We start from the raw sequence: 12,147 nt of genomic DNA, 5'->3' as shown, positions 1-12,147 counted from the left end.
CAACAAGTTTAGAGAGTAGTACGAAGGTTTTAGTTTTGCTGTTAGATAATATTACTATTAGTATAAATTGTTTTATTTATTGATCAGTATATGAATGAGGACTTTCATCTTAAATCTGGATAAGGCCTCGTTTACATCTGCATTGGAGATCTCCATCGCAGATTAGGCTATTACCGGAAACAATAGTGCAGCGTGCTGCACTATTGTTTCCTGTAAAACCACAGACACCCCAACGGAATCCATTAAACTCAATGAGTACCGTCGGCCGCCAATGGTATCCGTGGTGCAACGGTACAGTCGCTTTGTTTTCCCTTGTGCCGTTCGTCTGACTGAGCAGAAGAACGGAAACCCCCGACACAGAGAACATAGCCGAACTCTAATCAGTTAGCCAAACATGTCCTGATCTGGTAATTTACAGCGCCAAGAACAATTAGTTATTTCCCTGGCACCAATAAAGGTAAAACTGCAGTAGAAGCACAAGTTTACCTTGACACTCCATTTTACAGCCTAAGGCCGGATTCACACGAGCGTGTGCGTTTTGCGCACGCAAAAGGTCCATAACAACTCCGTGTGGCATCAGCATGGATGTGCGGCTGCGTGATTTTCGCGCATCCGCCATCATTATGACACTCTGTTTGTATGTTAGTAAACAGAAAAGCACGTGGTGCTTTTCTGTTTTCATTCATAGTTTTGACTACTGTAGCGCGCATCACACGGAAGTGCTTCTGTGTGCCGTGCGTGGTTTTCACGCACCCATTGACTTCAATGGGTGTGTAATGCGCGAAAAACAGGCAAATATAGGACATGTCCACTGCGTGAAAATCACGTACAGTCTGAACGGCCCCATTGACTAACATAGGTCCGTGCGAGGCGCGTGAAAATCACGTACAGTCTGAACGGCCCCATTGACTAACATAGGTCCGTGCGAGGCGCGTGAAAATCACGCGCGCTGCACGGACATATTATACGTTCGTCTGAATAAGCCCTAACTCTTTCTCGCTGTAGCTACTTTTGACCTTCCTGACAGAGCCTCGTTTTTCAAATCTGACATGTGTCACTTTATGTGGTAATAACTTTGGAATGCCTTTACCTATCCGAGCAATTGTGAGATTATTTTTTTCTCGTGACATATTGTACTTTATGTCAGAGGTAACATTTGGTCGATAGATTCAGCGTTTATTTGTGAAAAATACCAACACTTAGAGAAAATGTGCAAAAATTAGCATATTTCTACATTTATATGTATGTATGTATGTATTGAAATGACCCCATAGGTGTTTCATGGATCTTAATAAAATTTGGATATAAAAATGAAAAAATAAAATGTTATCGTTTTAGATTAAAAAAAATTATAATTTCCACAAGGAATAAAGAAGAAAAAGCCCCCCCCCCCCAAATTTGGACATGAAAAATTTAAATTTTGTGGTTTTAGCTAAAAAAATAATAATTTCCACAAGGGATAAAGAAGAAAATGCCCCCCCCCCCCCCAACATTTGTATAGCAACTCCTCCAGAGTACGGAAATACGCCACATGTGGTCATAAACTTCTATAGGAGCGCCATTTGGCTTTTGGAGGGCAGATTTTTCTGGATTGGTTTCTCGGTACTAATTCACTTTTCAAAGCCCCTAAGGTAACAGTACAGTGGAAACTCCCCAAAAGTGCCCCGATTTCAGAAACTCCTAGAAACTACTAAAATACCACACAGGTCTTTTCCATAAATGAATGCGCTGTGGGTGGTGCAAAGAAAAATTGAAATTTTTCTCCAAATATGCCATTTCTGTGGCAAATATTTGTGCCCAGGTTGTGCCACAGGAGACACACACCAAGGTGTGGCGATGCTATATATGTGGAACTAAACTGCTGTTTGGGCACAGTGTAGGGCTCAGAAGGGAGGGAGCACCATTTGACTTTTGGAGCGCAGATATTGCTTAGTAGTAGTTTTATTTGGAGGTTTACTGGTATTTCAGTTTATAATGTGGGGGCATATGTAAGCTGTGTGGAGTACATCAGGACATGATGGTATAATAATGGCGTAAAAAAAAACAAAAAAAAACGACGTTTGTTACACTTTGAAGCAATCCTTTCTGCACAGGCCAGTGTTGCACTGATAAATGGTGTCCTTTCTTATCCCCTTTTTGGTATAAACTTTGCACCTTTGAAGTTTGGGGAAATATCCTGGGAAAGTGTTGTCCTGGTATAATACGGGCACCCTTGCTTCCAGCAGATATGTTTGAGCCCTCCACTTCCTGGTTCCCTAATATTAGGGCCTCTTGAAACTGCACATTTTTTCTTTCTTGACTTATGGGGGCCATAACTTTTTTTATTTTTTCATAGATGTAGTGGTATGACTGCTGTTTTTTTGCGGGATGAGCTGTAGTTTTTATTGTTACCATTTTGGAGTACATGTGAGTTTTTGATCACTTTTTAACCTATTTTTTGGGAGGCTAAAGGTGACCAAAATACAGCAATTTTGATATTGTTTTTTTTTTATACAGCATTGACTGCATTATAAATGACATGTTAAAGAGACTCTGTCACCACATTATAAGTGTCCTATCTCCTACATAAGGAGATCGGTGCTATAATGTAGGTGACAGCAGAGCTTTTTATTTAAAAAAACGATCTGATATTCACCACTTTATTAGCGATTTTAGATTTATTCTAATGAGTTGCTTAAAGGCCAAGTGGGCGTGTTTTACTTTAGACCAAGTGGGCGTTGTACAGAGGTGTGTATGACTCTGACCAATCAGCGTCATGCACACCTCTCCATTCATTTAGACAGCGCATAGAGCGCTATGTGCTGTCTTATACTAACACATTACCGATACTGAAGTGTTTAGACAGTGAATAGACATTCCACGGGAGTCTCTTTAACTTTATTCTGTAGGTTAGTACATTTCCGCCGCTACTAAATTTATATTGTTTTTTTATGTTTTACAACTTTTTGCAAGACGAGCTGCAGTTTTTATTGGTTCCATTTGTGGATACATACGACTTTTTAGTCATATTTTAAGGCAAGGTGATCAAAAAACTAAAATACTGACATTGTTCTTTAGGTTTTGTTTTTTTTACGGTGTTCATAATATTTTTTATAGTTCAGGCTGTTACAGACGCCACCATTTCAATTATGTATAGCTTATTAAATGTTTTCATTTTTTTTCAATAATAAAATATTCATAAGGGAAAAGGGGCGATTTTTTTATTTTATTACTTGGAACTTTTATATTTAAAAAGTTCCACAGACACACTAATAAGAGGACAGCCTAGTCATATGCTCTGATAAAAATTATATAGTAAGCATAGGTATGGTGTAAAATATTAACATGGTGAGTCACCAATTATAAATGTTATAAAAAATATATATAGTAAAGCTAATAATAAGCGGTATTTTGACAGTATAGATAGTATTACAATAAAAATAGGTAGCTCATGATACAATCATGAAACAAAACAACCATACTGACCCATAATGTGGTACACAGACAGAGCAACAGATTGGCGTCCACCCTAACACGCGTTTCGGTGCACTTTCCTTCGTCTAGAAAGGCAAGTCCTTAAAACGGCTTACAGCACTATATAAATGGTGGGGAGAGAAGCAAAAGGATACTAATGTTGTTTGTCATGCACGTTGCATGACCCCCAAAAAAAATCACCATTTTATTGTCCTCGTTGCGGCAGTCGCAAATGTCGCTCTCTGCTCTGAGTAACGGCTCTAGTGGTTGCCTGATTGAATGCTAGAGCTGTCACTCAGAGTAAAGGATAGCGTCTGGCAGCGTTCATTGCAGAGAGACTTCAGCACTAAACATGATGAGTCCGTCTCCATGGCACATGCGATTGTGGTGCTAGGAACATCAAATCATATACTTTTTTTAAAATTGGGAGCCTATCGGTGACGTATGCCACTGTATGGCTTCCTTCACAGGCATCCGTTAAATATATACGTCTTGAGCTTTTCAATAATGGCTGTTCATCGTTTACGCAGCCTAAAATATTATTATTGTTGGCAACACATGTCTTTGTGTAAACAGGGAGATGCGCTGCCGACATGTATGTGGAGCGCTTGTCCCCATACATTACGGACAATAGCTTCCTGTGAAAGGAGCAAACGAGCGCCGATCAACAAGCTGTCTCTCCTGATCGGAACTCGTTTACATGGCCCTCGTTGGGTCATGTAATAGGACCTTAAGGGTCCTCTTACACGGCCCGATATGGGCCGTGTAAACGAGCGCCGATCAACAAGACAGCTCATTGATCAGCGCTCATTTGCTCCTTTCACAAGTAGCGATGCATGGGGACGATGAAACGTTACTACAATCGCTCATTCCTATAAATTTCTATCATGTCGGCAGCACATCGCCCTGTTTACACAGGAAGATGCGCTCCTGACAATGTTAATATTTCATGCTGCATAAAAGATACGACCAGGGATGAATGAGCGTTTGCTCGTTCATTGGCTGATCGTTGCCTTGTCACATGAACGTTCGTTTGCCCGATTATTGGCCCGTGTAAAAGGACCTTCAAAGCTATGTACACCTTTGAAATAATTATTTATTTTTTTTTTAATATCGTGCGCTAAGACCTGAACCCGTTAGGATCGACCTGTAATAGATCACATCTAAGTTATGAACTTAGACGTGATCGATAGCAGCTTGGCCTGCCGCGGACCTGACAGATACCGGTTCCAGTGCTAGATACAGCTGATCGGTATACAGGATACAAAGCAGCTGTATCTTAAAAAGCAAAAACTATTTAAAAAAAAAAAAAAGGATTTTGAAAACTGCACCAATCACACTGATATACATTTTTATAAAGAAAAAGAAAAAAAATAGATTTCAAAGGTGTACAAAGACTTTAAGGGCCCTTTAAGCTGGCAGTTGCATGCATCTAAACTAGCGCAGATTGACAATGTAGCACGTCGAAGGGGGTTCTTTCAACTCCATTTACATGGAGCCATCATTGAACTGAATGGGTGAATTATTGTCGACCGGCACATCGTGTTTACACAAGGAAATGTGCTGCCTACAATGATGATCTTTTTTAAGGCCGCATAAAAAATGTGATCAGCCGGTTGTCAGCTGATCGGTGGACACTTTTACATGGGCCGATGCTCGGGAACGAGCATTCCTTTCCTCTGATCTTCGGCCAAGGTAAAAGGGCCTTTTCTGCCCATCCATCAGGTGGTCAGACCAGGCTATTTTACTAGCGGATTACTAAAGGAAGATAATGTAGTGGAAAGTGCTTCTGCTCTACAGGCAGCTTTCTTAGGCCCATCATCCCTTGGATCTCCTCTGATTGGCCCATGTCTGTTAATGCTGGCCCTGCATCCCACATAAAGAAAAGATTAAAGCTTGCACAAGGAGTTTGAGCACCAAAATACACATTACAAATCTAAATATCTCAAGCTGTAACATCATAGATTGCATACTAGACAACAATGAAGCACTGCAAAGCTTTCTTTTGCCGGTACAAACATTTATGGGAACAGATTACAGGTCTGACAATGCTGCATTTAATTATAAATAATATCCAGGGAATGTGTTGAGGTAGTGTATCTAAACCTATCATGCGACCACAGATTTGCATCAAGGTCATTTTTTCTACTAAAAAAAATAAAAATATGAAAAAAACGGAAAATGGAAAGTATGAGCATGGTTTTAGAGTCCTTTTAGACGGCCACATATTCTTTCATGAACGAGCTACGAGTGATTTAACAAGTCATTTACGTTCAAAAGATGGTTTTTAAGATTTTTACTGCTCATACGTTACTGCGATCGTTGCTCGTTCGCCCACACTTCATCTCTGAACTGCTAGCGACTGGAAGTTTTCCAATTAGACAAAGGGATGTGGCGGCGATGAACGATAATCTTTCATTCAGGTAGATGTGGCTGATCTTTTACGATCATTGCACGCTATTACACGTGGCAAATATCTCCTATATTCAAACGATTCAAAAAACATTCGCACAATGATCGCTCGGTCTAATAGGGCCTTTAGTGGGATTGCATGATACAAGGCAGAAACAATGATCTTCAAACAATATTTTCTAGCACTATGGTTATCGAAAGTCCGTCTTAGAAAGCTCACTACTGGGTTGGGGTTCTTTGTAAGGGCACTCAAGTATTATTATGGCTGTATACTGGATTCCTCTGTTATGCCGGCCACACACCCTGCAATGACGACAAATTACTTACGCCAAGAAAAAAGCCAAGTTAAAAAAAAGTCACCAACAATATAACCTTTGTATTTTTCAACTGATGTATCATTTTTGACTACAGTTCATCCACACCCTTTCCTCTTGCTCAATGAAGGATTAGGTCCTAGGATTCCCCAGTTTCCTAACTGCTTAACCTATGTGATTTAGGATAACGTAACTACATAACTGGCATGTACTGTCCGTAACATTTCATTACCAGAATGACAGGAGTATCAACTCTGAATGTTAAAGTTTTTAGTTAATGTTCATCAGAAAGCAATGAAGCAAGAAAATCTATTGGCAAGCTTAGTAAAATATTGCATGTAAAAGTAGCAATATGTGATTGTGCAGTTATCATTCGCCTACACAAGCTGTCATCGTGCATCTGCTCCAAGAGAAACGTTTTTTATGACTTAGTTGTAACGGCTTTGCACACATTCCTGTCCTTATTTTGCAATCTGTAGCATATGCTGTTCTACAAGCAATATGGGGCTTGCCAAGCACATACACAGAAATACAGTTTTTAAGCCCTGTTCACACAGAGTTTATTGGCACTGATTTTGACACAGAAACCTTGTCGGAACCCGTGCCAAAAAGCGGCCGAAATTGCCCCAAATTGATTTCAATGGAAGGCGGAGCAGTTTTTTTTCCCCGGGCAGTTTTTAGCCACTCGTGGAAAAACAAAGTGGCATGTCCTTTCTTGCCGCAGCTTCTGCCTCTGACCTCCCGGTGAACTCAATGGGACGCAGAAAAAACCTGCGAAAAAAGCGCACAGTTTAAAATCTGCCTCAAAATTCCTGATGGAATTCTGAGGCAGATTTTTCCTGCCTCCAAAAAAACTCAGTGTGAACAGGGCCTTAGTCTTTGACTAAGTATACTGTTACAACCCCCATGTTGTACAGAGCCATAATACAAAGCCTATAGCCTTCTATAGGGCCATATTGTACCTTCATAGGTGTCCGATATCATATGGAGGCATATAGAGGGTTTTTTTTCTGTAAGATTCTCACCTAGTAGCACTGCATCTAGGGGAGAATATCTCTGTAATATGGTGCCATATGGAGGCACCATACAGCGCCAAATAGATCTGCCTTTACTTAGGTTGACAAAAAAACACATATCCACCAAGTTTAACCTTTCTCAGAATTAACTGTTTGATGCTGAACTGGCCAACATTGCCTAATGGAGGAAAAAATTCCTTCTTCCCTTTAATTCTACTAAGGCTTGACAGGGTGGTGCATGAGATAGGGATCCTAAGAACACCAAAGAGAGAATTCCTGTGTCATACACAACCTCCATAACCAAGCATTAGGCATAACACAGTATATTCATTTTGCCCAAAGTGTTCCTTTAACCCATTTCTGATCGCCCACTGACTTTTGACGGCAGGCGGTGCAGGTCTGGAGTCTACAGCAACGTCTTTTGGTAGAAAAGGCTTCTGTACGCTTCAATGAGCGCTCAACTCTCTAACCAGGAGCTATTACTAACAGCTCCTGTACTAAGAGAGGCCTGCTGAATACAGCTGGGATGGGAGGAAACTACGACCCCAGATGTTTAACACTTTGATCACCGAGGTCCGTGAACGCAGCATGATCAAAGGAGACTCTCCTCTTCGAACCCGGTGATGCGATTGGAGACTGGGGGAACCCTCTGCAGTCAGCCCTGGGAACCTAGAAAGGTCTGTTCTGTATGCCTGCAGTCAGGGCACACTATGTGTTGCCCTAACAGTAGCTTGTGTCATAATGACACAGTATAATGTAGTAGCATACAGGAGTATTCTAATACATTCAAAGCATTAAAAAAAAGATGTTCAAAAGTTATACCTTCATGGGATTGAATTTTTTTTTTTTTACAAAGATAAATAATAATAAAGAAATGCCCCCACCCCAGAAGTCATTATTTAGTATAAAATATATTTTATTGCCCATACATTACATAAAAACAAAAAAACTACACATATTAAGTATCTACATGACCGTAATAACCTGAAGAATCAATTTAACAGCTTATTTAGTGTAAAATGTGACCAGCATAAAAAATAAACAAAAACAAAAAAAATTGACAAAATTTATTTCTAAAATTATGCCATAAAAATAAATCACACAGTAAATGCTTTGTACCCCCCAAACTGCGCAGAACAAAAAAAATAATTTCTGCCGCATAAAACAAGGCTTCGCATAGCCATGTCAATGAAAACATTAAAAAGTTATGGCTGCTGAAAGTCAGAGAGGGAAAAAATTAGATGGTCATTAAGGCCTTTTCAGGCCTGGTCATTAAAGGGTTAATAGTTCGGTTTTGACAAACAATTGGCTGTTCATATTTCTTATAAAATCCACTTATATTCATCTTTTAATTTTTTAGCTCAGCAGCCATGTTTATTCTTGCTGTCTTGGAGAACAGGAAGAGACAGAGAAGCAGTACTATCTGTGCCATCAAATGCCCAACTAAAAGCCTGTGGATGACAGCACCGCTTGTTGTCCCTCACATAACATAGAATTGGTGGCGGTCCCCATACACAACGGCTGAATTGAATTACAATTTAGCTTTATTTCTTTTTTTACTAGTGCGATATGGAGCAGGGGACACTGTGGACAATTTTTCAAAACTGTTGCCAAGTAAAAAGTTGCCCATTGGGTTTGCTGCTTTTATATTCCAAGGTGTCTGCAAGATGAGAGGTGGAATGTTTTTGGTTGATCTGGGCACCAGCTTAGATTTTCCCTTGCACTAGATCTGATAAATCTCCCTCTATGTATTCCCCTGACAGAGTTTTTATGTGGCACATTATAAGATTTCTACAAGCCACTGTCTCTTCTAAGGAGGATGATGAGAAGTACGTGGCGATGGCACCAAAGTGACCTTTATTTTATCTATCTAAATGATCAATATAATAAAGTTCAGGCATTACAGTTAATAAACCTTACCTGAGTGACATCATTCAAATTGGTATGTCCTAAACAACCATTGCTCCCACTGCCAAATGTCATGATGATACCCCTGTCTGGAGGAAGATGAAAGCCTCATTAGCAATCATTCTGGTTTCTAGAATCATGACTGAATGTCAACCACTGTACTATGTCTATGATATGAAGACCATTAGTAATCATGGATCTAAAGGACTCCATAAGGTTTACATTATATATTTGTTCACACCTGTCAAACACGCAGTAAAGAGGTCACCGCAGGACACATGCTCTATGGTAACTCCAGACTGGCCCTCCAGGAAGCGGGAGATGAATTGAGGCTGCGCATGCTCTATGGAGCCAGGAAGAGAAGGAGCTCCAGCACCGATTGGAGGTGCCTAAAATAAAAAAGTTGACAAATGATTAGAAAGTGTATGTAAAACTAAAATGCAAGCTGCGATAGATAAAAGACATGACAGTGGGGCTGTATAGAGGCAGAACGATACAAAGACAAAAAGCTGGATCAGAAAAGCGTATAAATAAGAGACATCGCTGCCCTGTTATTATTGCTGAAGAGGAGTCTTGAGGTCTATGCTTTTTTTCCTTTACTGAAACTCACAACATTCCTATGACGCGTTAATTGTATAATCTGTATTATTAAAAACCAAGTGCTGCAATTAATAACACTTCTCCATGGAATTAATGATAACATGATCGATTTTACTGGAATTCAATAATCAATACCACTCCAAAATAGGGATGAAGCCTACTTTTCGCATTATCCCATGAATTTGTGTATACAGCCCCTATGCAAATGTATGTGTCCATAGGTGCAGACTCAAAACAAACCCTGTGGGTAGTCTTCGACACAAACGAAAAACACGGGCACCGGCTCTGTCACCATTCAAATCAATGGTGATGGAAACGGAAACCTCTGGTTTCCGTCGGTGTCAGTTTGTGTCCGCTCAGGGTCCCGCTCTGACGGAAACCTCCGATGGAACGTCAGAACGGGACCCCAACGCAGATGTGAACAGAGCCTAATGCGTGAAAAACGGACATCCCATAGATGTCGTCCGTGTGATGTCTGTTTTTTCACGCACCCAAACACTTGGATGAGTCTGGTCTGCAAAAACAGACCAAAATAGGATTTGCAGTTTCTCGCAGCGCACACACGTTCTGTGAAAAAAACACGGATGTGTGAATAACCCCATTGAATTGCATGGGTCAGTGTGCTGTCCGTTGTTAAAACAAACACAGATGAGAAACACGTTTGTGTGAATAAGGCCTTAGGCCCCATGCACACGACCGTAAAGAACCTCCGTTTTTGCGGACCGCAATTGAGGTCCGCAAAAACAGAGCCATTCACTTTCATTGAACGCTGACACCTTTCCGTAGCACTACGGAAGGGTGTCCGTGCCGTGGAAATGTTCCGGGAATTATGGAACATGTCCGTTCTTTTGCACTTTGCGGGCCGTGCTCCCATACTTTGTATGAGAGCACGGCCCGAAAATGCGGCTGTCAGTCGGCGACCGGCCGTGCCCGCAATCACGGGCCGTGATTGCTGGCACGGTCGTATGCATGGGGCCTTAAACTGCAGTCATGTGTTAGTGCTTTTCATCTGCACCCTCTTTTATCTAACCATCTGTAGGTTGGTAAAAAAGAGGGACATAGGAGCTGTGTACACAAAACGGTAGGATAGTTTCTTCCTTTTTTTCATTTTTGATACATTGGAGCAATAGATAAGAAATAAATTATACCCTACTGTAAATCCTGGGAGTAATTTAACTCATTTAGTATAAAACAATGCTCATTCTTATACTTCCGGAACATAAACATGTCTGTCTGATGAATCCTTCCATCTAAATCTCCCTTTCCACTTTCCTACGTATTCTATAGTGCATTATTACTACAAGACAGGTCCAAGCCTCTTCTTTGTAACATGGGTCAGAGTTGACGGATACTCACCTCCCACATGATAATCCTCCCAGACTTGGTGACTCCTGCTTTCTGAGTTCTACCTGCTGACACCTGGACCACCTCTGTATTCAGCATTGGCAGCCGGAGAGGACTGGTGATCCCACTTCCCCAGGTGTACACAGAGGACAGAGGGGGAGGAATGCCAGGCTTTGCCGCAGAATATCCCACACGACCACCTGATCATAACAAATCAATACAAGCATGACTTCAAACTGAACTTCCGAATATTCTGCTCCAGCACAACATGTCATGGCAAAAACTGGTGATAATAGGAAATAATGGAATGTGCCGCACAATTCTGCCGTTGGCTCCGTAATAGGCACCTGTCAGGTTAAATAAATTAGTGACCAATATGGAGAAGCATTTCAGAAGTGCTGATGGGATGTTCGCATGCAGGATAAATGATATCTATGTAGCTTCCAGGAAATATGACATCAATTCAGAACATGACAAGAAACAAGCCCAGGCTGGAATAGGACTGAATTATGAGAACCCAGATAGTTCTATTCCAGTGCTGGGACGGAGTATAATATGAATAAATCCTCCCCTGTAAAAGCACATAGAACCAGTAACCTCACGTGGCCAGAGTCATTTCATATAGAAACTCTATAATGTGTGGACATCACCTAGAAAATTTATTTTTAACATAATTAATGATCATTTCTGAAGAAATTTATAACGTCATTTTGGCAAAATCTTTTTTAGGCTTTTTAGCTAATAAAGTGCTGGTTAATGTAGTTGGGAGATGAATTTGGTCTCTATGAATATGGTCATTCATACTATCTAGACCACATGATGACAAAGGAAAGATGCCATGTCATTAATTAGCTTTTGGGTAGAATGGTTAAATTGTTATTCCTATCACAGAAAGTGATGGCATATCGCTAGGACATGCCACCGACCGCCACCAATCCTGAGATAGCAGGTGCCGTAGTGCTGCTCTAGTGCTATGGCTTCTTCACTGTTTTTAACTGCACATCGGCCACCCACTGTGCAAGGAACTGCAACACTGCTCTATTGAAATGAATGGGGCCGCGCTGCAGTTTCCTGCAAAGCCGGTAGCTGGGAGCGTCACT

At 40.8% G+C, this 12,147-nt stretch overlaps 1 protein-coding gene across 6 annotated transcripts in view; it reads right to left on the bottom strand.

Moving 5' to 3' along the window:
* The window catches only part of NEK8 (NIMA related kinase 8), a 234,362-nt gene that overhangs the window by 191,328 nt on the left and 30,887 nt on the right, over positions 1-12,147 (bottom strand). For all 6 annotated transcript variants that reach the window (XR_012881570.1, XR_012881571.1, XM_075854281.1 and 3 more), the window contains exons 7-9: positions 11,060-11,247; positions 9,345-9,492; positions 9,116-9,192 (exon numbers count right to left, since the gene is read on the bottom strand). Coding sequence is in view for 4 of the 6 variants with exons in the window: in XM_075854281.1 (XP_075710396.1) it covers positions 9,116-9,192; positions 9,345-9,492; positions 11,060-11,247 (413 nt within the window). In the remaining 2 variants the exon portion in view is untranslated. The remainder of the gene's footprint in view (positions 1-9,115; positions 9,193-9,344; positions 9,493-11,059; positions 11,248-12,147) is intronic.

This window comes from Rhinoderma darwinii, chromosome 2 (genome assembly GCF_050947455.1).
Source record: "Rhinoderma darwinii isolate aRhiDar2 chromosome 2, aRhiDar2.hap1, whole genome shotgun sequence".
NCBI lineage: Eukaryota > Metazoa > Chordata > Amphibia > Anura > Rhinodermatidae > Rhinoderma > Rhinoderma darwinii.
Note: the sequence above shows the minus strand (reverse complement) of the source record. Positions and strands in the feature narration are given on the sequence as shown.